The sequence below is a fragment of the Gasterosteus aculeatus genome, chromosome 11 (genome assembly GCF_964276395.1).
Source record: "Gasterosteus aculeatus chromosome 11, fGasAcu3.hap1.1, whole genome shotgun sequence".
Classification (NCBI taxonomy): Eukaryota; Metazoa; Chordata; class Actinopteri; order Perciformes; family Gasterosteidae; genus Gasterosteus; species Gasterosteus aculeatus.
This window is the reverse complement of record NC_135699.1, coordinates 601,943-629,355: the sequence shown is the minus strand read 5'-3', so window position 1 is coordinate 629,355 and position 27,413 is coordinate 601,943. Positions and strand designations below refer to the sequence as shown.

The following is a 27,413-nucleotide window of genomic DNA, read 5'->3' as shown; positions in this document are numbered from 1 at the left end:
TTCCCAAACCGGGGGTCACAACCCACGGGGGGGGGCATGGTGGACCCACAGGGGGGTCGCGGCTTCATCAGCAACCCTAACATACAGCGACGACGGTTAAAAAAAAAGAAGCTTCATCAGCATCAGAAAGACAGCGAAAAATACACAATGCGAGACAGAAAAAATGCATTGAAAAACTTGTTGAATGTGGAAATAAGATTTTGCACTGTTCCTAACTTTTTTTTTAAATTTGAAGTAAATTTTCTTAAAGACATATTTACAAAATATAGAAGTAGTGTCTTCTGTTTTTTTCAGCCGTCAGTAATTCAAGTAAAAAAACTAAACTTCTGTAGTTCTAAACTAAACTAAACTTCTCGTTTTTCAGGATTCATATAATGTAGCCTTTCGTGAAGAAGGGTGTTTAAAATGACACTGGTTACTGCACGAAGGACAAAAGTATTAAGAATGACTAGTACTAGTACCAGTAAGTTACGAGAGGCAGTAATGTATCGTCAATGTTGCAGTTCAAGGCTTGACCTGTGGCAAAGGACATGATAGAGGTGATAGAGGTGGGCCAGCATTGGACCGGCCCAACCCCGCCAGCCCACCGGGGATTTCACCGGTGTACCTGATGGCCAGTCCGCCTCTGGATCAATGTAAACTGGTGTACGATACTGTATGGTTCAATACAGTAGACCCCATGACTCACTCTCAACCAATCAGAATGCTTGATTCATATTATTTAGGTTAATGTATGCCGCAGAATGATAAAAAAAAGACTGCTACAGGTAATTGTATGAATGGTGATATTTTTAATCATTGACTAGCAATTGCAAAGGTTACTCAGTACGTTAGGGAGCCACAAGGGCCAGGGGCCTCATTTATAAAACCTTGCGTAGGATTTGGCCAGAAGTGGCGTACGGATGAAACGTAGGACGTGCATACGCACAGAAATATTCAGACTTATAAAACCGTGAGCACGCACGTCCTATGCAGTTTTCCCTTAATAAATCACAATCACTTCTAAATGCAGCGCAGCTTTTGCGGCTTCATGTCACGCCCTTAGTTGCCCATGTATAGTCTGTGGAACGCCCACAAATTAATATTCATCCATTGCGAAATCATGACAAACACCGAGAGGAAAACGAAGAAACGTAACTTAACTAACTCAGTGTGAAGTGGAAATGATCATTGGGAGGTGGAAAGGAGAAGTAAAATGCCTTTTGGAGGGCACAGTGTGAGCATCACTGATGCCAAAAAGGCACCTGAGTGGCAAAAGGTTGCAGAGCAACGCTGCAGCCTCACAAACTCGCACCGTGGCCCAAATAAAGAAAAAAATGGTCTGACATCAAAGTGGATGCAAAGAAGCGTTTAGCTTCGCCAAAGTGTGTCTCCATGGGTGGGGAGCAGGGACACCGGAGCTGTCTCCTCCTGATGAGAGGCTGGGGGCAGTGATTGGGGATCGGGGACAGGGTCTGGGCCAACATCGGCGTCAGGGGGTCGAGGCACGTTTGGAAGCTGTGCCACATTATGTAACACAGCACACGCCAGCACGATGTTACACACCTTTTCAGGAGTAGACAATAACCTCCCTCCAGTGCAGTCGAGGCAGCGCCGTCTGCCCTTAAACAGGCCGACGGTGCGCTGCACTACAGCGCCAATCCTTCCATGTGCCACGTCTCCTAAGAGCGAAGATCAGCCATCAGCGTCATCACGCATTGTGATGGCATCATGGCGTTTTATTACCGTCCGTCTGATTGCATCTGACAAGCAACAGCTGTGTTTAGAGGATGAATTGCATAACATGCCGATATTATTGCAGAACATATTTCACTTTTCTTTTTGAAAATGTGTTAATTTGTATTTGTTTGTTTTACGCTGCAAATCGATCAGACGGGTGTTTGTGTTATTTATGAGAGGCAGTATTGGCATTTCTTTTACAACAGTCTAGTTTTACACACTTTCACACACGTTTGCGCGTTTCTTGCATTTGCCGACGGTTCTCATTTCACCCGTTTTTGGGGTCCGAGCTTGCGTGAAGGACATTTTTCACCAAGTTGGTTTTTATAAATACCAATTATTGCGTAGAGAGCGGCGTACGCCTTCTTTTGTGCGTACACAACGTTTACAAATGAGGCCCCTGGACTCAAAAGCAGGCTCGAGGACGAGGTAGTCGGCTTCAAACAACAAGGTCTTTACTTCAAGCAGTGGTTCAGTTCACGGTAATCAGACAAGGCAGGTAGAGGAATCCGAATTGGGAGGCAAAGAGAACGATACCGGGTCAAAACACTGGACAGCACTGGGGTAACCCGCCGGTAGGTGTTGGTGAGGACTGGATCCAAAAGCATCAGAAAGAAGGGATTCATTTCTCGTGAGGCCCGTGAGGAGAGGCTCGGGGGTGGGGGTGGGGGTGGGCCGCGGGCAGGTACGGTGGAAGGCCGCGCAGGGCAGCCTACAGAGCGCAGGCTGCGTAAACGAATTAGTGAAGGCCAAGAAATCATAATCACCACAGGTAAGCTCATTAAGAACTTAGTAGACACAGACGATACACAGACTATGGGCCACGAGACACAGGAGTAAACAAATCAAATCAATCTCTCAGCACACGGGGAGGGAGGCAAGGTGAATGACAGAAAATACAAACAGAAACAGTGACAGTGACCACAAAAACTACCCAGAAGGTGTGGACAATACAGTATCCAGGACAGTGAGCAGTAGAGGTAACTCAGCATGATGTTTGGAATGAATGACTAGTAGTATTAGGAATAATGACATCCCGGGTGATGTGAATTACTACTTCTAGTACAGGTGTGAACAATGAATGACTAGTAAGTTTTTCAGGCATTATCCATTGGTTGAAGTTTCACCTAAAATCCACTTGCCTGCTTTTAGTGCTCGTAATGACATTTGACATGTTTTTCACAGATCATCAGTCTTTTATGATATGATATGACAAAAAGTTACCAATTTGAGTTTCAAGCTGGGTTGATTGGAAATCATTGTAAAAGTTATAATAATATAATGCTTCACAAGTGCAACCTTTCATTAATCTGGTCCTCTCTGCAATGATCTCTCTGAAACCACATCCAGCAGCTACGTCCGTAAGTCAGACTGGTTTCCTTCATGTTGCAGGTCATGTTGGAGCAAATGCAGGGCCTGATGCACCTTGAGCTGTCAGGCTGCAACGACTTCACCGAGGCGGGCCTGTGGTCCAGTCTGAATGCCCGGCTAACTTCCCTCAGTGTCAGTGACTGCATCAATGTCGCGGATGATGCCATTGCTGCTATCTCCCAACTCTTGCCTAACCTGTCAGAGTTGAGTCTGCAGGCCTACCACGTCACTGATACGGCCATGGCCTACTTCACAGCCAAACAGGTAACGAGACAAGATATGACAGAGCAACGCCTGAGCCCGGGTCACTCTGCAATTTTCACATTTTCACCAGTTGCTGAGTGTGTGCCATTTATATTGCAATTTTGAGCATTCCAACCCCCATCAGAAATGTGAAGCAGCAGACTGATATTCACAATAGTGGTTAGTGTTGATAATGATTTCCTGTAGATATGAACGTTGGTGTGATCGCCTGCTGATCTGTCCAAGGTGAACTCTGCCTTAGCTCAAGGTCAGCTGGGATCGGTTCCAGCACCCTGCAACACGATAACCGCTCATGGATAATGACAAGAATATTGACATCTGATTAAAGGGCCGTCGAGGCGAGAGAAGGTCAGCCCGCAGGTTCTTTTCCTCAACCTCCGGTCAACTCCGAAAACTGCCCTTCAGGAATTTTCAATCGTCACTGATCACGAGTAACTATCACGAAATGAATGTCATTCATCTCTGGCTCAGAAATACCCTGGATAATTTTGACTCGGCTAAAAGCGGACCACTGTATATCTTCAGGAGCGTGTGGAGCGAGTGGATGTGTATAGCATAAAAAAGTTCATCTTTAGCTCAGGGGCTCACCAGAGTCCTCTGCTTGTCCTCCTGAGCTGAGGGTTTAGGTTCTCTATGAAGAAACCTTTCAGGAAACCTCAAAACTAGGTTTTGTTAACTTCCAATAGAAAATTAGGTTATATCACAGTTTCCAGAGAAAAACGGTACAAAGCTCAGTCAAATGGTAATCCACAGGTTCCTTGTATCCGCCTTCGAACACTCCAACGAACTTTCACAAGCTTTTTGTTCTCGGCTGAGTTGTACCTTTAATAGTCCTGCGTGTCATCGAAAGGGCAGAGATTCAGGAATTTATCCCTCAGAGGCACGGATGGGGAAAAATCCCCTCTGAGGCCACAAACCCCACCTGTCACCGGTCCACCCCGCAGTTGGCTTGCAGTCTACAAAGGAAAAAGGCATAGTGACACAAGCGTAGCATATTCATTTATTATAAGCCAGGGGGTAAAGAGAGCCATGCCAAAGCACATCATTTATTTTACTAAAATGCTTTTACAGGCATAATCAAATAAACTAAAATGACCTTTCACCCCCAGGGCTACACTACCCACACTCTGCGGCTCCACTCCTGCTGGGAAATCACCAATCACGGCGTGGTCAACATGGTGCACAGCCTACCTAACCTAACTTCCCTCAGCCTCTCTGGCTGCTCCAAGATCACGGACGACGGTGTGGAGCTGGTTGCTGAGAATCTGCGTAAGCTCCGCAGTCTGGACTTGTCCTGGTGCCCTCGGATCACAGACATGGCCCTGGAGTACATTGCCTGTGACCTTCATAAACTGGAAGAACTGGTGTTGGACAGGTCAGTATGTTTGTGGTCCCTTGATTTCATCCCTGCAAAGTGCCTGTGACAAAGCCTGCTATGTGCGGAGTAGTACAAAGTAGTAGTAGGCCGTAGTTGCTGTACTCAAGTCAACAATTAAAGTAACTACATCTTCCAGATGCGCAGGCGTAAGACCTTTACTGTCTGATTTGTATCTATGCTAACATAGTACTAATATACATATATATATAATAGATGATATATTAGTACTGTGTTGGGTATATCATTTTGCTGCTACTGCATAAATTGAATGTATTGTAAATCTTTTACGTTGTTCATTCTGTACACATGGGATCTATCAACGTTCCATCATCGTGGTAGAGGGATCCTCCTCTGTTGTTCTCCCTGAGGGTCTTACTTTTCTCTCCCTGTTAAAAGGCTTATTTGGATTTTCTATGCTGTTGAAAAGGTTCCAGGACAGAGGATGTTGCATGTGTACAGATCACATCAGATGTGACCACCATCAGAAATTGTAGAAGTCAGTTGATGAAGGTTGATGGGAGAGAAGCGATCCAAGCAGGCATCAGGGCGCACTGCTGCATGCAAGGTTCCTACACCCGAGGACGGGTCGGCACTGGTTGAAGGCAATATTAAATATTGAACTACAAAGTAGTGATGCATTTTTGATACTTTCATTTTTTGTTTTGCATAAAATCAGAGTGCGATTTTTGCTGAAATTGATTGGATGGCCCTACCTAGAAAACTCCAAACCAATCTTGGGAAGGTTTTTAAAGTATGCTTATCGGGTCTATAGATGAGTAACGATGACCTGAGCAGTCTGTGTGCTTCTATGTCTGTTAGTGAGTGGTGTGATTACTTCGATGTAATGTCTATATGTCCTAAGCCGCTGCTGTCCGCACTGTTCTAGTTGTTTGCAGTGTTGTAAGCAGTTTTAGCAAGGTTAGCCAAATAGCACAGTGACCTGCAAGCCCCTTTTTAGCATTTGCCACTGTCACGGTGGGGGTGCTTGGGGGGTCGGTACGACACAGCAGGTTCCGTTTCAATAAGCTTTTTATCGATGCTTCTCTCTTTTCAAGATCGGCGAGGTCTCCGGAGTCTCGCTCTCTCACACCGTCGCTCGCCCCCAGTGCATTTTAAAACCACGATACAAACAGTCAGTGTGTAATCAGCTGAGGCCGGTTGCCTCCACCTGGCACCGTTCCCTGAGCCACCCCCCCTCTCTCCCCCCTGCAGACGCCACCACATGTTAAGAGCTAAGTTAGGGTGAGCAGACGTCCTCTTTTCCCAGGACATGTCCACTTCTTGAGACCTAAAAAATGCGTCCGGCAGGGATTCCAAAAACGTCCGTGATATTTGTGTTTCTCTGGGTCTTTCACAAACTAGTTATACGACAAAGTGTCAATCTGGTCACCCTAGCTAATTATTTACTCAGGGCATCGGTCAGAAAAATGAATGTCCTTTGTTTGTGTCTGTTTAGGTGTGTGCGGATCACGGATACCGGGTTGGGCTACTTGTCCACCATGTCATCCTTAAGGAGCCTGTATCTGCGCTGGTGCTGTCAGGTAACACAAATTACACACACACGTCCACACACTGAAGACGTCTGGAGAAGTCCCTGCATTCTCTTGTATATTTAGATTAACAGATGTTCTACAATCATTTAGCAACTAACGAAAAAAACTAGGCAATGTGATGACTTTCGATTGATGAATTTGAAAATGTGAGATGAATTAGTTGTTGTTTTTAAACTCTATTGACAGCCCTAAATAACAATAACAACAACGAGTAGTAACGGTAAGCAAGCGGAACCACAATGCTTCATACAGGTTAATGGATGTAGCAGTAAATCATGGATTCAGCCTGTGATGTGTCAGAAGGAGGTCATGACCTTCCAATAATGTAATGTTACAAGATGCCGTTACTGTTACCAGCACAGACGGTTCTTCATTAGTTCCCTCTGCCCGACTGTGTCTTCTCCTGTGTCCTCCTGCACATTTGGTCCAGGGAAGACACAATCAGCAGATCTCTTTCCCATCTACCTTTCAGTTTGTCAACTATGATAAACAGCCTGTGGAGGACTTCTTCTTGCCAGTTCATTCTAAAATGAGCTGATCACAAACCTAATAGGCCCTATAGTATTACATTTGTATTAAGGCTTTAAGAATGGCAGAATAAACAAACGACAAGCTCAGGGCTTCTCTTCATTGTCTTCATTATGGACATGCTGCCACGTGGACACTTCCCGCTGTCATGCTGTGGTCACTCGACTCCCTCCCACACCACTAACAGAAAAGCCACTGTGGTTCAGTCAGTGATCAGTCGCTGGTCCACAAGTCAATGTGTCCTCGGGACACTAAAGCTCCTGTGGCTACGTGTTGGTGACGGATGGGCAGGTGGCTCTGCTGACTATCCCATCTGGACTTTTCTCATGTTGGGTCCTCTGTGTGTGTGTGCAGGTGCAGGACTTTGGTCTCCAGCACTTGTTTGGAATGAGGAGTCTTCGTCTACTGTCCCTTGCAGGTATGAGTTTGAGCTCCAGCAGAGATGTCTTCTATCACTATGTGACTATGTGCTACATCAGTTCATATTCATTCCAAACACAATCTATACACATAAAAGATTGTAAATGTCAAGTGAAACAACATAATCTGATGCTTTATAGGAAAGACAAAGAATATTTAAGAAAAAAGAAAAATAGCACTTACCAACTATAAATTATAATAATATGTTATATATAATAATTTGTTAGGACACTTCATATTTTTAGGATTGTAATATTTAATAAAACACAATACCTGGTGATTTATGTGTAATGTTGGCCCTCAATGCGATGATATGGTCCATTTTGAAATGTGGGCTATTTGTCTTTCTGAAGATATCTTCTTTTAAACAAGTGTAAAGAAAACCACCAAACGATACATAAATGGTTTATTTCAGGGGAATGCCTCATTTGCACATTTAAAAATAGCATTTCAGAATTTATAGTTAATGATTTCACCCAAACCCTTGGCACATTTCCTCCTGACGTTTCATTTAACTAGAAGATAATTGGAAAGTAATCAGCAAAACCGTCACAATGTCAGTTGCACTTTAACTAGACTGGCTGCTGAACGTCGTCCCCCCGCTGTGCCCCCAGGTTGCCCCCTGCTGACCACCACCAGTCTGTCAGGCCTCATCCAGCTGCAGGAGCTGGAGGAACTGGAGCTCACCAATTGCCCCGGAGCCACCGCCGAGCTCTTCAAATATTACACCCAGCACTTGCCCCACTGCATGGTCATCGAGTAAGACGACTGACCCACCAACCACCATACTTTTACCTTCCTCTTCTTTCCTCTTCCTCACTCCTTTCTCTAACGAGTGACCAACCTCATTACCGGCCCCCGTCCTCGCCCGTCTTCCTCCACACCCCCTTGAGCAGACTGACCCGTAGGCGGACAGAGAGGCAGGAAGGGCAGATGATGGTACAGACCCCGAGGATGATGGCATTGCATCTGAGCTTCACTCAAGAAGATGCTGGTGTGAGGAGCTTGGTGTGACGTCTTGTCTGACAGCAAGTCTCTTTCAGAACCAACTAAGGAGTTTTTGTTTACAGAGGAGGGCTTCTCAAAAGACTTTTGCTGAATGGACACTAAAGGGAGCGACACATCCAGCACGGAGGAATCTGTGAAAGGGAAATAAAGACTTGGGTTGGAGCTGATACGGTGGAACACATGAGCTCATACACCGCAAACACACACACATACTGTAAATGGTCCTCACAACCTTGAGGACTTACATTTACTATTAACATCCCGGTGTAATATAACTGCTGACATTTCTTTCTTAGAAGGTGTTAAACGTTTAGTTTTCTCTTGTTTAGAGAGGTACCATAATGCCAGCCGGAGAAACTGGACTCAGGGAGGAAGAGGATGACAGGGATCTCTCTTCCTTTCTTCTCCCTTTCTCCATGTGTAAAGTGTGCGCCGTGGACTCGCAGCTTACCGCCTTTGGGTTCCACCACCCTTTTCCATTTCCGTGTCAATACAACAAAGGAGAAGATCTCAGATTATCAGTTTACAGTTTTGTTGTGTGTAAAAGTCGATTGGCTCATTACTTTCCTCCCTCTCCTCTTTGGATTTCTGCATACGTACTACTTCATTTACACATCTGGAAGACGAGCTGTGGTAAACTGTGAATGTTGTGTTTTCAAAGGGGAAATGTGTGGCAAAGGCTGTGGAATGTGGAAAAAGAAGCATCTAACTTTTTACACAAATGGGTAAAAAAAGGGACAGCGATGCTATTTCTAACTTCAGTTAGCATGTTGGTCCAAAGTACAATAACCCTCTTTATTCCTCTTCTCTTCTAAATACGATAGAGAGACACAATGTCTAGTCGTGGTCCTGAGGCTGCCGATGCGTTGTGTGACAAGTTGGCTAACATCACATTCCTTCTCCCATAAAAGGGGATTTCAGTATTTCAGAGTCCACTTCAGGCCGGAGACAGCAGCAACTTCATGGTTATATTGCTGCCGTTTTTCACAAAGTTTTCAGGAATTTCAGAAATGTTCCTCCAAACCCAGAGTCACAGACATTTATGAATGACCTTTTCTACCGTTTGTCAATCACGTTCGGCCCAGCTTGAGTGAATCTTGTTGCAGCTCCGCTTGTCCCCCTGCACAATATCACCCACTAACAGAATGAAACTGATGAGCAGAGATCCAACGATACAACTGTGGTTTGTTGGAGGTAAACCTGTTGGAGGTCCTGCAGGTTGGAGAAGCACGGCGTGCTGCACAAAGGCTTCTTAGCACAGACCATGAAACATTAGGCGGGACATTTTTAGCTTTGAGCTTAATTCTTTTGAGGTGAGACGTTCAAGAAGCTCTCAGAAACGACAGCAGCAGCTGCTTAAACTTTTAGCCTGCTCACAAAACTCGCTTCATTCAAACCCTACAGGAAGTACATCATAACCGCCTTTGTTCGGCCAAAAATCACACACTTTTTTGTATATTTGGCCTATAATTGACATTTTACAATCATCATTTACATCTTATATTTCTATAATCACTGCAAACTGGGAGAGTTTATAGAAGCTGAAAACTGCAAATTGACACTTAAAAGACAAACCAGTATTTTAGATCTTTGGCTGTTGTTTTTAGGGTTTTCACTGTGGAACCCCCTCGTGGTGATGATGGTGATCTGAATGTAAACGGAGAGGACCACACAGACCAGCAGGTCAGTCCTCTCTGCCTGCGTGCTTCATCCAGAGCCACGGCAACGAGGATATCTATATCTATAGATATAGATATATGTATGTCCGTAGCATGCAGACATGTTTTGAGTTGGTAGAGAAATGCTGGAGACAAGTACACGATTAAAAACAACCAAAGAGCTAATGGAACAACGACCAGACGTCGGAGAGAGAACCTACTAAGTTGCATTGTTGTTGAACTAAGTAATACGGACTGTATCAAAAGGAAAACTCTGATATGACATTTTAAAGAACTTGCTCAAAATTCCTCAAAAAAAAAGTTTAACCCAACCTCGTGCAATTATTGTGCTTAGCATTTGGGCTTATTGTAGTAGTTAATCAGTCCAATAATCGAATATGAAACGTGTATATCAGGGGTCTTTAGTTTAGTCAATGACACAAAATGAGTCCCTTGGGAGAAGACGTTGGGCGGATGTTATCCTGTTGTAATGCAGCATAGACGTACACCTCAAACCTACAGCTCAATGAGCATTTGACCAATCAGCTTTATCGCTGCAGCGCAAGTCTTTGGTTTTATTAGCAATGATGGCACTGGAGCCATAAAACAAAGTGCAATCAGATGATCAGCTGTTTCCATTCACATATTGTACAGACTGTAGACGGCCAAGCCAACTTTGGTTTGGCTTCTGGTTCACAAGCAAATTTGTTTGCAACATTTGAAAAATGTGCTTAAAACTCGGACACTCGGATGAAACCAACCAGGTTGAAACAGGTTTGTCAAACTCATTTAGAACATAAGGTGAAGGTGAAAGCTACAACTCAAGTTGTGATGAATCCTATTTTCTTTGAGACCTTTGATCCATAGACTGACCTAAGCTCCAGTAAGTTTAGGATTCAACATGCCGTTATTTTGCTGAAATGATAGAAAAAGGCATCATGAAGGTGTATGACTCTGGGTACGAAGGAGAAATAGTCAAGCTTCCCAAAAACCAAAGTATTTATATGATATGAAAATGGGTTTCTGGTGTTGGAAAGGAGACACAATAACCATAAAGCCAGTACTCGTGTCTTTCCAGCCATCACCTTATATTGAAATAATGTTGTCCCAACAGTGAGCCAGCGTGCTGCTCGACCTGCTGACTGCCAACTGAAGGAATGGGACCAGTGCAGCCAGTATTATGTCGGCCAATAGCATCTGCAGCAGCGCGTCACATGGCCGATCGGCGAGGCAGACCGCGCATGTTTTAACTGGTCTGTGTTTCCTTAGGGCTCATTGTAGAGGTCGCTCAGAGTCTCTCCATTGTACATAAGTATATTTATTTATTTATTTAAATTAATTTGTGTCTTCTTCACGTGGTTTATTTATTTAAGAGACATTCTTCAAAGCCTTTTCTTTTATGGAACTTGCTTCAAATATGGGCCTGAATTAGAGTACGCATTGATTGCTGGTTTAGTTTTTTTCATTATTATTTACTGACATTTAAGACGCCAAAATGAAATGATGTACTGATTTCACATATAACATATGTCATCGTCTAACTCATTAGATACCAGTGAGAAGGAACATAATGCACAAAACTGTATTTTCTTCTGTGCTTGTGAGTATCCGTCATAAAGAATAAGAGGGCAAACAAACAGGTTCTGGTTACTGTCATTGTGCTGACTGGGCAAATACACATTATAATACACATTAAAGCATTCGAAGTGTGACATTGGCCTCTGGTATTGCTAAGCAATGTCTACTAACAAGACAATGGGAAATATCTCAGAGGATGAGGGACTATGGAAGCTCCTTTCTGACAAAATGACTGAACAGAAAATCTAATAAGCATCCAATTTGAAACAGTTGTGAGCATTTAGCATTTAGCTATGTGTGTGGGTGTGGGAGACCTTTTTACAACTTCACACTATGACGCTCCAGCCAACCCTCCACGTTAGCTTTGGACCTACATGCATAGTGTGTTACGTAACTGCCATTAGCCAAGTCGTACAAGTTGACCTGGTTCCATTGCGTTTAGTTTGGCCAACTTCTCATTATCATTGATATGTTGCTTTGGGTGCAATTGCACTAAGTTCATCAACAAATTGAGTTAAATCAACAACTGTTTACCTAATCACAATTTGAGTTACAGTGCCAGATCAACAAACAACATTTTTGCAATTCTAAATATGACTAGTATGGCTAATTGGTCCGAGGCAGCCAAAGAGGATGATTATGAGCTGTCACTCTCAAACCACGACTCACAATTTGATCACTGATGCTGTTCAGGATTTTTATTTTTAATGAGCTTCCAAGAAATTCAAAATATATAATATGATGAAGTCTGACATTGGTTTTCAGCTACTAATGACTAACAGCAAACCCTCTCTAAATGATCGAAGGTCAGTCCTTCCCTTCTACTACTGTCTACAGCCTTTGGTCAACATCTGTCACCATTTTGTTACAACCCTTGTACAGCACAACTTCAAGCAGGAAAATAAATACTGACAGTTTACTGATAATGTTGAAATTGGCTTATTTTGTGTGTCTTTGCATTTAAGCAACCTGTGCCTGATCTCACTTTAAATGAAGTAATTGTTGTACTCATCACACTCGCAATTTAGGCTTTGGTAACTGCAGATGTTCCGAGCAAAATGAAAAAACACTAAATCAAACCAAACAAACAAACATTGATGTTGTCAACAAGTGGTTTGGATGAGTGAAGTGGACTGATGGTGGGTCACGCTGTGCGGCTAATAAAGCCTTATCAGAGAACAGATATGCTCACAATGTGTACAATCAGTTTTCCTGCAGCTCTTAAGCTAAATAAATTGCAGGTTGTAGAGACCAGGGTGGACTAGACAACAGGTACATTCCCACTGTGTCTCCTCACAAATCACAAGGCAACGAGTCAAAAGGTATTTGACCCCTTGAAGGAAAAGCACAGCAACAAATCCTCATCGCCATCGATGACTCGTCGCATGGCAGCGCAGGTTCCTGAACTTGTCGTGTGCTGAGGATCAGAAGATGAGACTCTAGCATCTCTAAGTAAACCCCTGTAGCGGGATCCAAGTCTCCTCTGTCCAGCGGCTGTTCTTCACAATCACACGCAGCTCTGCCAAAACCTCTTGTCTCATCATTGTGCTGCTGAACTATGTGAGTCCAATGGGTTTATATTGTAACTTCAATTGAAGAACAAGAACATGAGAGTCATCTTCAAGGATTCCAGGTAACACAAGGTACGGCATTGATATTAAAGGGCCCTTTTGTGTCACTGACAAACGCATGATCATGACAGGGAACATTTGACTTACTTACTGCAAATCTTACTAATAATGTAGACAAGTGAGGTTTTGAATGCAGGACTCCTCTTGTCATACAGCGGGGTCAACCCACCGGCTCCGAATGGATCAGACCTCATTACACTCTCACCACCACAGAAACTGGGCAACAATACAAGTACTAGGTGAAGGTCTATTAACAGATAGTCTGACAGTCTTTGGCAACTGTAACGGGAGCTTTGTGGTTGTGGAGGGGTCCGCCGTGACCAGCATCCAGATAAATCCCCCCGGCTGAAGATTCTGAGAATAATGAGGTAATGGATCTGAATAAGATTGGGTGGAGATGTGAAGGTGGAGGAGTGTGTGACAGCATGGAAGATCCTATTATTATTTGTATAGCACATTTCAACAACGTATGCTTTATGCTTCACATAAAGCATTAGAACATGAGGCAAACGAAAAAGAAATTTGAACAATTAAGATCCACAATCCTTCCTCTTCATCCTTGAATCTGTTTAATTAAAGGCAGCAGAAAACAACACATTCTTCAGGCTTATCAGGTAGAAAGACCTGCAGCTTCCTGGCAGTTTGTTCCTGATATGTGGAGCAGAAGAACCAAAGCTGCTTCATGTTTGGTTCTGCCTATGGGAACAGGAAGGAGACCCGTCCCAGAGGACTTGTGGGGTGGGGGGTTCATGAGGTAGAAGCAGGTCAGACATCTATTTGGCCTAAACCATTCAGTGGTTTATAAACCAGGAGGAGGATTTTAAACTCATGTCTTTGTTGGACCGGATGTCTGCGTAAAGACCTCAGAACTGGATTGATCCACTTTCTAGATCTTAGTGAGGACTCGAGCTAAAGCTTAAAAAGCCTCCCTACTGCAAACATTACATTATTAGAACCGCTCACACATCATTGCCACCCCTCCACTGAGCCTCAGGGATGCTGTGTGAAGAGGATGAAGAGATATGAAAAGAACAAATCCATCCGCTGTGTGCTGCCTGTATGTGGAAAGAGATACAGGTCAGAACTTTATTCCTTATTTCACAACCCTGTCTTATAGAACAACATAACCTTGTGAATTAGTTTATTTAGGCACGTGGTGATAATAAATAATGTTGCTAATTGTTGGTGCAGCAAAGACAACATGGCAGCCAGGACCTGTAGTTTATCACAATCACTTCACACTCCACTCAGACGGTGTGTTTAGCTCTTTATTTGTAAATCAACAGTGTTAACAGGTGCATCAATACTATAAAAACAAGGAATGAAGGAGGAACTACTGGTACACGCTGTGTATAAAATGGGGAGGAGAGGAAGTTGACGCAGAGGCTCAGGATGTAGAGAATCAGTGCCAGACGATCCGAATGATCCCAGTGAGCCGTGACAGCGGTTGAAAAAAGTAAAAGGTAGTAATCAAAATCAGGTGAGACTAAAACTATCTTTGGAAAATGTTGAAGTGGCGATAATGATTTGAGTAAAGGTTCACACTGTAGCTGCCTACATGTTAGCACTAAGAATGAGCAGTAAAGTCACAGAGGAACAAGTCACCCGTTGCCATCTCAGCATGAACCATGTTTGTGTGTGTGGGAATCCTGCTACACCTTTTCACATGGAGCTGTACATAATACACACTGCAGCATATTGGGGTTATTTATTTATTTCGTGATAGCTGGCGAGTTAGCGGGGAACGTTTTCACCAATCATGATGACCAAGGCACAGATGGTCCAACTTCATACACCCGCTCAGCGTCGAGTACAGAGACGCCTTAAGCATCAACGCGCTGCAGAAAAGACTTTCCTGGAACATGAGCAGCCTCATGGGTTAAAACGGGCATGCAGCAACTACTAGTAGTTCACATGGTTTATCACCCGTACCACTCCCACAATGCAACGCCGACCTCTGGTGGCAGGAGTGTATGACCCCAGCACAGGAAGTCAAGTGCAGGAGTTGAAATGGAGGTTAGGAGAGTTCATGAGGAGTTAGGAAAAGACAACTGCCGTGTAGGGAATCAACCCGCTCCCACTGAGCTACGGAGCTCCGATGCGACGCAAGTTAGTGACGTCAGTCAGCGGCGCAAAACTAGATTATCAGGATCTTTATTTCTCGTGAATGATACGTCACTATTTGAGTATCGCCGCCACAAGGAATTGAGGGATGGAATGATCTCCTTTCCCTTTGTGATGGATGGTCCAGGGGTTCCAATGCTAAAGGCCAACCCTTGAGGTACTTCTCCAGATACATCTGTGTGTGACTGTCTGAGGAGATGGGAGGAACCTTCAGCCTACTGAGAACAAGCAGTCCTTTAGGTGACAGAGGCACTTATTTGCGGTCGCTCAAATGTCATACGAGAAGTTCTTGTTGGTGAGGCTCTCCAGTGGTTTAACTTCTCATCATGTTGGTGCAGTTTGCTGTGGTCCCACCAAAAGGCCACATGTTCACAGCTCCAGTCAATTCGCTCTGTATTCAACCACAGGCTGGCTGAATTCATCTGCTTCACCACAGCACGTCAACACAATATGATGAGATTTCGTTGCAATCACAATAATGTGTAGGATATCAGGCAGATTTGTAAATAGTCTCAATTCATCTGTCAGAAGGACATTTGGCAAACAACTTCCAAGATGCTTGTCTCTTCGATCAATCAGCGCTAGGCCATGCTAACATGGTATCTCCATCTTCAACACTGAATGACGTCCCATAGTGATAAATACAGCAGCTCTGTTATCGTACCATGGACAGTCTGTGGTTGGCGTCTGGTCCTGAAGGTTCTACGTGGAGGTCTGGGTGACCTCAGACAAATACCATCCGTCAATGAACAACGTCCAAACGTCACATTTACTTTTGTTTGGTGCTATCATGCTACTATCTTTGCTTGAGTTGGTCTTTGAATTGAAATGGTCTTAATTGGACAGGTCTGCTCCAAGATGTGTCGGTACACAAGGACATCTCTGGCAACACATCACACGTTCTAACTGTGCACCTGAGAAGCAGTGCGAAAAGTCTGCTACTCTTGCAGGGGGGTGTCCAGGACTGTGGGGGTGAGGCCAACAGTTCCTGTCTAAAGGCTTAAAGTTGGGAACAGGGAACGCAAGATCTGATCAGCTGTACAAATGGGGCCTAAAGCATCTCCCATGATTCAGAGCAGCGGGGTCACGAGGTTTATCATTAGCATTATTGTAACTGTTGTATCCACAATATCAACTCTTTTCATTGATGCGGGCCGGAGACGCTCTTTGCATTGATGAGAAAATCTACAGCGTTATGCATTAGGGTTCAGACACCAGTGGTGTTGGAGGCGCACTACACACTGGCAAATGTTTAATTGGCTGGATTCTTGCATGGATTGGTTTAGCAAGAAAATCAAATTAGAACATATATGTGTATATTATCTGACTGCTATAACGAACCGGACGCCTGTCCAATGCAGCTAGAATCTGAAACATTGAAAATCACCACTGATTCTGAACGCTGGTTCATATTTCGGCATCGATTATCCTGTCCTTAACCAGATCTGCCTCAGTGAGAGTCAGACTTGATCATGATCAATAGCCAGACCTTCAGCATATGACTTTTCATGAGCTTTATTCATGAGTTTGTGCTACTAATCAACCTAACGCAACCCATGATGTCATAACAAGTTAACAAGCAATAAGCAGATCCAATTCCTCCACAGCTTCCCCAAAGGGATGGATGAATGAAGCGTGTTCTGTTGGTTTGGCACTTAAATGTGTACCAGCATCTTTATGCAAAAGGTTTGTCAAACACGTGGGTTCTGTGTCCCTCACATGTACAGCATCTGTATGGACAAACATCTGCAATATGAAGACGATTAATTGGGCTCTAACGTCCTGCTTTGGAGATGTTGAAGCTGTCTGCTCCGAGCATCACTGGGCCGACACTGAACGGAAAGGTTTGTCCACACACTTCTGTCCATAAATTGTAAGATGTGTGTAGCTGGTAACAAGATGCTTAGCAACCATTGTGAGACGTATTGGTTTCCCCTTGCCTTCCCTCCGGCTCTCTCAATTTGTAACCATGCTTCCCGAAATATATATATGAACAATGGTTTCATGCGTATCCCTATTTGATGCATTCTGTATGTGTTGTAACTTAATTTCTCATGTAATAACAATACATTTGGTGGTTTGTCCCTTAAAAGAAAAGAATCTCCATCACTCTGTCATTGTGATTGGGCGAGCAGGATAAGCAGGAAGGTGGGAGATCAGAGGTGGCTGTCTGATTCACATTTGTCAGCACACCCGTTCTCCAGCGGCCGGGCGGACCGGCTCAGGTCGCTGAAGTCCACGTTGCTCTCATTGAGCCGACGGACGCGGTAGGTCTCATAGTGGACGTCGTGTGTTACGTCTTTCAGGTCCTGCAGGTGAGACCTTTGCAAAAACACAAGAGCATATTACAAACAGCAACTTGGTGTCCATTTACTATTCATGAATCCTGTTCGACTGCTGGGCAGCAGCAACTCACCTGATGAGGAGATCTCTCAGGTTGGCGAACTCACAGTGCGCCACGTTTTCCACTGTGGAGGCAGAAGCATTTCACGTAAGAAGAACAGCCTCCTCGTCAGGAGACTTATTTATATTTAATGAGATCTCCGATGACCTTATGTCATGTTATTAAAATGGGAATTAATACACTCTATACTACTCTTATTCTGAGCGTCCATGCAGTATGCACACACGCATGTGGTTGGAGGGGATGGAGGCAGCTGCAGAGGCACGAAGGGTGACGCTTTACCTTCAATGATTCCCCACTTTGTCTTACGGCCCAACACCTTGTTTCCATTCACTTGGTGCTCCTTGTCTGTTCCCACCACAGCGAAGGGAAGGCTCTCCTGGACACACAACACGGGTGTGTCATCACTATGAACATTCATTCCTTTAACAAGGGAGCGGCTGTATCAGCACACAACAAATACAGGATTACGGATGCTGAGCCAAATGAAAAGGTGTTTCATAGAGTATGAAAACACAACATCATCGCGATAATACGGATGTCCTTGCTGTGACAGTGATGTTAATTTGTTTCTTCAGGCAGGGTTGACCCTCGCTAGCACAGCGCTGACCCATCCTCGCACTTTGCACTGTGGGAGAAACGTGAATCCTCCTGTGGGATTATGAGCTCCTCATTGTGCAGCCAAGGCCCCTTCAGCAGAAGCAGGTTGACCTGAGCGCTGATCAACTGGACAAAGAATGTCTCAAAACTATAGTCCTATATAAATCCCCTTCGTTCTTTTTTATACATCTCATAACAGGTCTCATTTAGTGATGTAGGTCGAATAGAAGAAGAATCTTTCATTCAGGTTTAACACGCTCTCTGCAGTAACTTTCATGCGATCCATATCTGGTGGAATTAAGTCTGAAGATTCCTGCAGCTCAGCGACAGGAGAAGAGACGTTACCCGGATTCGGTCATTGAGGACGCGCTCCTCGGGGTCTTCATCATACTCCCTCTGGGGGTAGACATCAATCCCATTGACGGTCAAGTCTTCCCTTATCTGTCAAAGGTTGAACAAAGGTCAAAGGTTTTTTGATTAGTTTGCACTAAAGGTTACTTGTTGAGGCAGGAAATATGAGGGCATAGCACATGCATGATCTCACCCACTGGAGATCAAACATCATCTGCAGGACGTGGTGTGTGTGTGTGTGTGTGTCCCTCACCCTCTCTTTGAACTCGTGTCTTTCCTCGATGGTGAGCGTGTCGGCTTTGGCGATGACAGGTACGATGCTCACTATCTTCCCCAACCTCTTCATGAACTCCACATCGATGGGGCGTAACCTGGAAGTAAACCAGTTTGAGAGGAGAATAGAGAGGAAATGTGCCCCCATCGCTTCATCCCACGGACGAGGTGTGATCCTGAAATATCACTTCTAAGTCACAATAATGTTCAAAGAAACCCCTTTTGATTTGTTGTGTGATTGTAAACTTTACATTTACTCGTGTTTTATGGAGCAGGAGGAAGCAGCATCACGCTGAAGGGGGACCGTGTGTGGTGGACGTATTCTGTAATATCTTAAGGTACAGTTCAAATAGCTCGTATCCTATGCAATATAAAAATAAGGTTTTTTTGACAGTATTGATGGAATCTCCTCTGCCTTGAGATTGAATTATTATTTTTAGCTGAAAGTACATGACCTAACTGATTTCATTTGAATTTAAAATAACCAAAAAAGTTCTTCTCTCAGCCTGTTAATATATATATATATATATATATATATATATATATATATATATATATATATATATATATATATATATATATATAAGGAGAAGCATATCCTCCTAAATGAAATGAAATGAGAAGAATATTATCTTCTCTATCTGCATTTCATAGGTTTTGGGGTTTTGAAGGCTTTTACTGTCGAGTGCAGCAGGTTGCTAGGCAACGGGAGGTAAAGCTGATAGCACAAGCAGGAAGTCCCCCCGTAGGCCACACCGTCCCATTTCAGAGCGCTTCGGCCTGTGCAGATGTTGGAGGAGCCCAGGTAGACCTGAAGGCTGCTGAAGGATGCAGCCTTCTGAGTTGAGACACAGCTCTGATCATGTAAACCACAAACTTATTGTCTTAAAGTGATGCAGAAACAGTTCATGCCTTTGTTACTTCTACAATGTTTGCATGGGTTGGTTTAGCAAGAAATTCAAATAACAACATACATGTGTAATTTTTTAACCAACAGAAAGACACCCAGTAGCACAAGGAGGTCGTCGCGCTGCAGGACTAGTGAACGTTACATGACGTGACCAGTGTACCACTGTCACCGTGCATCACAATGTCAATGACCATAGGTACACACAATCGAGCTCAATGTCTTTCTCTAATTCACACCAGGACCACTGGAGGCCATTTGGACTCAAACCGGCAGTAAACAGTGTTGAACATGGACGGCTGGGAGACAGAAAGAACCCACTGCGCTGGATTGGCCTTTGAATGTCCTCAGTGACGGGATCTATTGACTGGTCAGTGATTGTGACCACGTACACACCTGTGTCCTGTGGCAGGAAGGAAGTAGATGCAGCAGTGGACGCGGCTGTCTGGTATTCTCCTCTTGCGGTTGATGTTGATCTCCTCTCTCAGGTACTTCTCGTACTGCTCGTTGATGTGCTTCACTATGGGATCCCAGCTGGAAAGAGTGTCTGAGTTACTGCACAGCATCCACGTCCCCCCGGACCCCCCATCGTCATCCAGAGCATAACGCTCAGTGATAACTGGGTTTCTTTATTCATTAAGACTATAGGTCGCTGTGGCGCAGGGGCAGAGAGGGTGCGCCGGGAACCACGAGGTTGCTGCTTAGAGCCAGTGGTTGATAATGTAATGTAATGCCAGCTAAATGACCTGTAATGTAGAGCAGATGTGGATGTCCTTGTCTCCACCCTCCTACAACTCACCAGTTGTCATTGTTGATCTGATCTCCAAACCCTGGAGTGTCAATCACAGTCAGCTTCATCTTCACACCCTTCTCCTCGATCACTGAGAGAAGGACAGAGGGTTTAGATGTAGAACAATGAAGAAGCCTTGATTGAAACATGTCTAACATGCTAATGGTGTTGTGTTATCAGCACTACGGATGTGTTGGTTACGCAGACACTGTGGAACCAACACATCCACACAGGATCCACTGGTTTCTTTGTGACGGCGCTTTAGGAACAAACCGGAATCCCCTCTGAAGCCTAGTTTATGCTTCCGCGTTTTCAGAGAGACGCAAGACCCCCCTGCGTGTCCCCTGCGTGTCCCCTGCGTGTCCCCCGCGTGTTCCTTGCGTGTCTTTTCACACCTCCTTGCGTGCGTCGACACATTTTTCTAGACTAGCGTCAAGAGCTGCACAAGGCTGTGATTGGTCCGCTAACTCCGTCCTTTAGAGTCTCACGTCTCCGTTTTCACAGCACAATACGGCCGTTATTAAAAGGAAGAATGTTGACGAGAGAACGGATCAGATTGAAGAGCTTTTAAATATGAGCGCTTGTACAAGCCGTCATTGGCGGACTATGAGGACGCCGGATGGCCTCTGATTCATGGAGGGAGATCTCCACCAACGAGGGGAACAAAGTCGTGGAGGAAAATACGGGACAAATGTGTCCTTGATGAAAAGCAGCAGTGTGGATGCACGGGGCAATAAAGTCTATGATCAATAAATAAAGCAACCAACGACTTCCACAAACAAAGACGTGACTCTCCAGGTCGTCTTCAACAAAACACGTGACTCCACCTGTTGTTCTGGAGGTGAATCGCTCTGCAACACACGCAGGACTTTACAACCAGGAAGTGAAACCAGCGCGTCGACGTGTAAAGACGCAGAAACACGCGGCGGCTTTAAGCTGAAGTATGAGAGCAGATATGTGGAACCTGATCTTTTCACTTTCAATAACCGACAAAAAGGTCACAATATGTGTCAGTGACCCAACCAAGTGCAGCAGACTAAATGGAGGAAGGGTTGTTGTGGCGCAGGGGCAGAGCGGTTGTGCTGGGAACTGCAAGGTAGGTGGTTCGAGTCCCGGCGGACCCCATGTCGAAGTGTCCCCGAGCAAGACATCTATCCCCTAAGTGTCAGCTAAATGATCTGTAATGTAATGACTTAAATGTTTACTGCATGTTCCTGTTAAAATAAAGTGCTGGTTATGTTAAGTGGAGAAACCCAGATTAAAGACCCTCTAGGGTGTTTTTTCCTCCAGAGGGAAAGAACAAGGAGATTAAGTGCCCACTAGGGGGCGTCCCATTGGTGACTATGCAATGAAGTGTTCCCTCGGATGTCCTTGTAATTGACAAAACTTCAAAAATGCCTTCCAGTAGACAATAGAACAATAGAATAATGGCCAAGCGTCACGGAGAAGAAAGCTTGTCTAAAATGTCTCTTTTAAAAATGTAACGATAAACAGAATTGTTTCACAACTCCAAAACAAAACATGTAATATTAAGAGGCATTAATCAAAAAAAAACCTCATGGGGCACATTTTGTTGATAATCCCTGAGTTGCAGATAAATGCAAGAAATGATAATTGAATCATTATATAGACAGGCGTCATACTTAAACATCATTGTGTTAATATTCGTACTATTGCATGAACACTATGAAATAATCTCTCACAGTAAACATTTGAAACCTTGTGGGACATGTTGTTAAATGTCTTATTTTACAGATCAGAAATGGTAATTCTGATATTAAAGGAATGTTTTACCAAAGAAGCGTTTGGCAGCCTGAAGAGAGACTTGTGTTCAAAACACTGCAGCCGAGCCGCAGGGAGTTTGTGGTGCAGGCAGATGCCTCCAAGGTGCCGCACTAGCCCAGAGTAATCAAGATGAGGAACACCACGTTCTTTATTTCAGTTGGAATCTGCTGCCGAGAGAGAAGAACTATGCCACTGTGGAGAAATAAAATGGGCCATGGAAACGCTCAAATACTACGTGCTGGGAAGGAGGTTCACCCTGGGGACAGATCAGTGCTCGGCTAAAAACCAAGAAACCAACAGCAGGTTAACTAGGAGCTGCTTAAGCCTACAGCCTTTTCATTTGTCATTCACCATTCACAGGTTGGGACGGGAACGCAGATGCCCGTCCCGCCGGGATGCCTGCTGGTCCGGGGACGCCAGGCCCGGGGAGAATCACAAGGTGCCAGGTAGCAGCAGGGCTGCTTCATCCCTGCACAGCATTGGCAGCCATATCACAAAATGGCCGCCGTTGCCTACACTGCATGTGCCAGAAGGCTTCAGCCGGCTGTAATGCTAAGGACACCTAATTGACGCAGGGCGGAGCAACTTCAAGAAGGAAGCATTGCTGGAAGAGAGAGAAGAAGAGCAGACTGGAAACACACAGGAAGTAGCTTACACAACCAGCTGTTACAGCCCAAGCTGGGGTCCTGGTCATGAGACAGGAAGTGAAAGGAAAAGTGATATGAAAGTAGGATTCATAGTAGGACTCTTCACACTGGACTCAATAGATATGATCCGTTTTAGAAGGAAGAGGAAGACAAGAGTACAGAAACCCACACACATGAAGAGCCATGACCTGTCAGTCAACATCCATGTCAGGGTTTGTTCTGTTTCAGCCTCGTAGTGTAACGGGGGGGTCGTGGACTCACCATGGCTGACTGAGTGCAGCTTGACTGTTTTGGAGATTTTTTCTTCGTAGTTGGGCGTGCAGGACTTCCGGCTGACTTTGGACTTGAACAGAGTGTTGACCAGCGTGGATTTACCCAAACCGCTCTGACCTGTGGACACATGAAACCAGCTGTAAGCCGCTCGCACCATACGTGTGCATACGAGTGTATTTACACGTGTTTCTATGCATATACCAGTGTGGGGAATTCCTCTCATGTGGTCTGGATTGTGGGATTGGACATCAGCGATACACAAGTCTACACAATAGTCTGATCATCATATCATTGAGCAGCACCAGCACGTATCACAGGATGTCTGTGCACTCTGCCCAATTATTGAGATGACTCACTGTTTCAGATGCTGCAGTCACTAATGAATGTGCCGATGGTGTTAGCGGAGGGTGTAACGTAGCCATTATTCAACATTGGAAGATACTAGCAATAAAATGGCAGCATGTATATATGGGCAGACACTAATATGGCTGACGTTCACAGGATAAACTGTTGGAAGACAACAATAATATTCAAAGTAATAATAGATGTATCTTTGTTTTGAACACACTGGTACTGGATATTGCCTGATGTCCAGGTATGCTTATTGAAAGTCAAAAATGGTGACAGGTTTTCTTTGTCAGAAGAAGACATTAGAGCTCTACAAACTATACAGTCAATGTTGGCCGAGAAGGTAAGAAACACAACTCTCAATCAGTGCCGACCATGAAATGCTGTTAGAAGCAGCGTCAGCAGTGGACCAAATGTCAGTCACATGCAGGTGTACTGGGAATTCTGTGTCAGTGTGTCCAGTCCGCATGTTTTAAACTTCCTGTTTTCGATCAAACAGCAGGAGAAGTGTGTATGAAACTGTGTGTGTGTGTGTGTGTGTGTCAGGAAAGAGCAGACAGGTCCAACCCCCAACACTACTTCCTCCTCACAGAATTACACTTCCTCTTCCAACACTATATTACCAACACCGTCACACACACTCTTGTATGCAGTCTTAAGTCGCTGTGTATTGAGTTTGAGGTCCAATGAGACAATCCGCAGGCAGGGACAGACAGTCCAGCTGCCATGAGAGTAATTCCCTTCTAACCAGTGGACAGAGGACCAAAGGACGTAGTCTGATGAGATTCTGTCCATCCAGCTGTGCTTTGCTAGATCAACACTTGCTGAATATAACCAATAGATAATTGCTTTGCTAGGTTTTAAGGTACTGAATCGGCGGCGCAGGAAGCATATCTACCAACAACACGCGCCGTAAATCATTTAGAAATGTGTATTCCAGTGAGCATCCCGCTTGAGTGAGATACACAAAGCATGTGTAACACTATGGGAGTCATTTTATTAGGCGTTTCCCAAAAAGAGAAGAACAGATCTTCATCACAATAAATACAATGAGAAGATTTATGTATTAATGGAGCATTTATTATTAAGAAATCATCCGGTTAAATTTGAAAAGTGGCGATAACTATTGTTCAGATGTTATTCAATTTCTTTGTTTGATTGCCAGTCACTTGATGACTACATACAGATGCTAATGCCACTAACAGGCTACTTTAATATGTATGGGATTAAATCACATAAATCACAGCAGCATGACGGTGGGTTCTGACCCCATGCCGGCGCTGTGCGTCACACTCACCAACCACCATGATGTTAAACTCCAGGCCGGCTTTAATGGTCTTGCGCCTCATCTGGTCCAGCACCGCCTCAATACCCACGTAGCCAAACAGGTCAGTGCCTTGGATGTAGCTCATCTGCAGGTCTGCTGGCACAGACCGGCACAGCTCCACCTTCTCCTGGGCCTCCAGGTCCATCTCCAACCCTGTTTCTTTCCTCATTTCCTCCTGCTCCATTCCCTTCTCCTCTTTCGCCGTATTAGAATTCTGCGTCTTCACACTGGCCGGTTGTTCTTGGCACTTGATCTGATCTTCTTGCTCTTGTCCCATGATGCCCGTCTCCTTCTCCTGTCTCTCCTCCATTGGGCTGTGCAGGTGCGTATCCAGCTGTGCAGCAGTCTCTGTGGGTAAAGAAAGAGTTCAGACACAGTTAAAACGGATTAGGATTGTTTGCATGTGCAGCGGTAATCAGTATCTGTCTGATGGATAAACTATGTAACTACTATGGCCATTGCCCCCGATGTCTTTAATCTGGAATGGAAAATGCTAAATGGACTGTACTCGCATAGGAATGTTGGTACTTTAAAACTAGATGAATTCACAACCATTTACAACCATTTATCTACTGGTACACTGATGACAGGAGCCACCGTTTACAGTGCCCAGGCCCACTAGGACTATTCAGGCATGGACACCCATTCAAACAGCACAGGCCCAGCAGCAACCCTAACCCTAACCCTAACCCTGCCCATGCACACATCACCACTGACCAGCAAAGCCTCCGATTCAAGGACAACCTGCTCTGTTTCCATGGCCCACTTGGTAGAAACTATCCCTCTGTGCAGAAAGAACAACCATGCTCTAACTGAGTGAGAACCAGAAATACAACCGTCTGTATGCAATGAACACCGGCCGTGGACTCACACACTCTCCATCTCCTGCTCACACAGTCAAAGATCGAGTTGCTTTGTGCTGTAATATTACTACAAACCGTGTTTGTTTGGTTGAAAGCTGGAGCTCCCGCCTCAGCGCCCCGTGCAGCCAACCACACGGCCTCTTTTCTGCTGTGGTGGACATAGAATAGTAGAACCAAAGGGTCCCCAAAGTACGACTATCACACACACACACACACACACACACACACACACACACACACACACACACACACACCCTTTGTAGGACTTTGCTGATCTGCATGTAGCTGAAGTGAATCATTTCATTTCTTGTGTGTACGCGCTGTAACAGGATGGACTGTGTGTCCGTGTGCTTTAATGAACAAATACCCTCAAAGGAAATCACAACAGAGCACACACACACACACACACACACACACACACACACACACACACACACACACACACACACACACACACAGGTTAGCGTTAGTCCACATAATTTAATCAGCTATAAATATCCAACTGTACCCGCATTGGAACAGTAGTAATCCCCATGAGGAAGAGGCAGACATGATATTTGCATACTGCATGCGTCATCGGTTACAGCTCGCTGCAGTTTATTCTGCATGTATTTATGCTACCAGTTGGACCCTTTTGGTACAAAAACAAACAAACAAAACAATTCAAATAAAGTGGGATGAAGTGTTGGTTACCCCGCATTCTGTAAATACGCTAAATGCATACTGAGAAGAAACACAGTAGTTCCAGGAACTCTGTTTACACAAATAAGCACTCAGCTATAGGTCACTAATATAGTTACAATCACAACCAATGGCAACACAAGAGAGTCAAAATGTGAAGAATGTGACACAGTGTGTCAATTAATCAACGAGTGGTTCGACATGTAACTCTGAAGACGTGGAGACCGACAGAGAAAAGGTCTGAGAGGTAGAGACGCATCAAACTGCAGCAAAGAGAGCCAGACAGAAGGACGGGCTTTTCTAATCCAGGGCTGTTGTTCCAAACCTTAAAATACAGCTGCAGTGTCCAACATCAGTAAGGATTGTTGCGATGTTAAGTAGACGACGGACAAAAAGCCACTGACACCTGTCTTGTGTCCCCGTGGGAAAGGTTAAGACGCAGCGATGGAAACACTACGCCTCAGTGCAGTGATTCTGTTCATCCCGGACACGGTTCTGAAAAGGTGACTAAGTAGGAGTACTAGCCAGCGTCACACGTCCACTGGCCTCCAGGCTGTCTTCCACTGTCCACTCCACTGGGACTGGACACAAGGTGATGAGAACAGCACTTCAATGGATGGACATTTCAATCAGTGCTAGCGTATGCTAGCATTGTCTCCGCGCTGACAGCACTGAATATAGTGACATCTAGTATGAGTACGAGAGACAGATAAGCTCCATTCACAGGATTCAACGGCAGGACGTCAGCGACTACAGCAGGACGTCGATGGGCTTCGGTTCCGGGGGACTTTTGGCTTTTGAAGCCAAGTTGAAATCTGCGGATGTCAAATGGGACCTGTCTTCATGTCTCCGTGTCCATGGACGCATCCACACTAATACGTCTCTCTCTTGAGAACAGATTTGAAATGAAGCTCAGGCAAAAATTCAGTCAG

The 27,413-nt window shown here is 44.7% G+C and overlaps 2 protein-coding genes across 4 annotated transcripts in view; one reads left to right on the top strand and one right to left on the bottom strand.

The window, feature by feature from the left end:
• Positions 1-11,536, top strand: part of fbxl16 (F-box and leucine-rich repeat protein 16) — a 28,996-nt gene extending 17,460 nt beyond the window's left edge. The window contains exons 3-7 of the mRNA XM_040190940.2: positions 3,112-3,354; positions 4,464-4,729; positions 6,189-6,273; positions 7,168-7,231; positions 7,848-11,536. Of these exons, the coding sequence (XP_040046874.2) occupies positions 3,112-3,354; positions 4,464-4,729; positions 6,189-6,273; positions 7,168-7,231; positions 7,848-7,996 (807 nt within the window). The 3' untranslated portion in view covers positions 7,997-11,536. The remainder of the gene's footprint in view (positions 1-3,111; positions 3,355-4,463; positions 4,730-6,188; positions 6,274-7,167; positions 7,232-7,847) is intronic.
• A 2,826-nt stretch (positions 11,537-14,362) lies between these two features.
• The window catches only part of septin12 (septin 12), a 41,743-nt gene continuing 28,692 nt past the window's right edge, over positions 14,363-27,413 (bottom strand). For all 3 annotated transcript variants that reach the window (XM_040190550.2, XM_040190551.2, XM_040190552.2), the window contains 9 exons: positions 24,908-25,285; positions 23,251-23,379; positions 20,567-20,648; positions 20,164-20,301; positions 18,841-18,958; positions 18,582-18,677; positions 17,919-18,015; positions 17,649-17,700; positions 14,363-17,554 (listed from right to left, as the gene is read on the bottom strand). In XM_040190550.2, the coding sequence (XP_040046484.2) occupies positions 17,389-17,554; positions 17,649-17,700; positions 17,919-18,015; positions 18,582-18,677; positions 18,841-18,958; positions 20,164-20,301; positions 20,567-20,648; positions 23,251-23,379; positions 24,908-25,285 (1,256 nt within the window). In that variant the 3' untranslated portion in view covers positions 14,363-17,388. The remainder of the gene's footprint in view (positions 17,555-17,648; positions 17,701-17,918; positions 18,016-18,581; positions 18,678-18,840; positions 18,959-20,163; positions 20,302-20,566; positions 20,649-23,250; positions 23,380-24,907; positions 25,286-27,413) is intronic.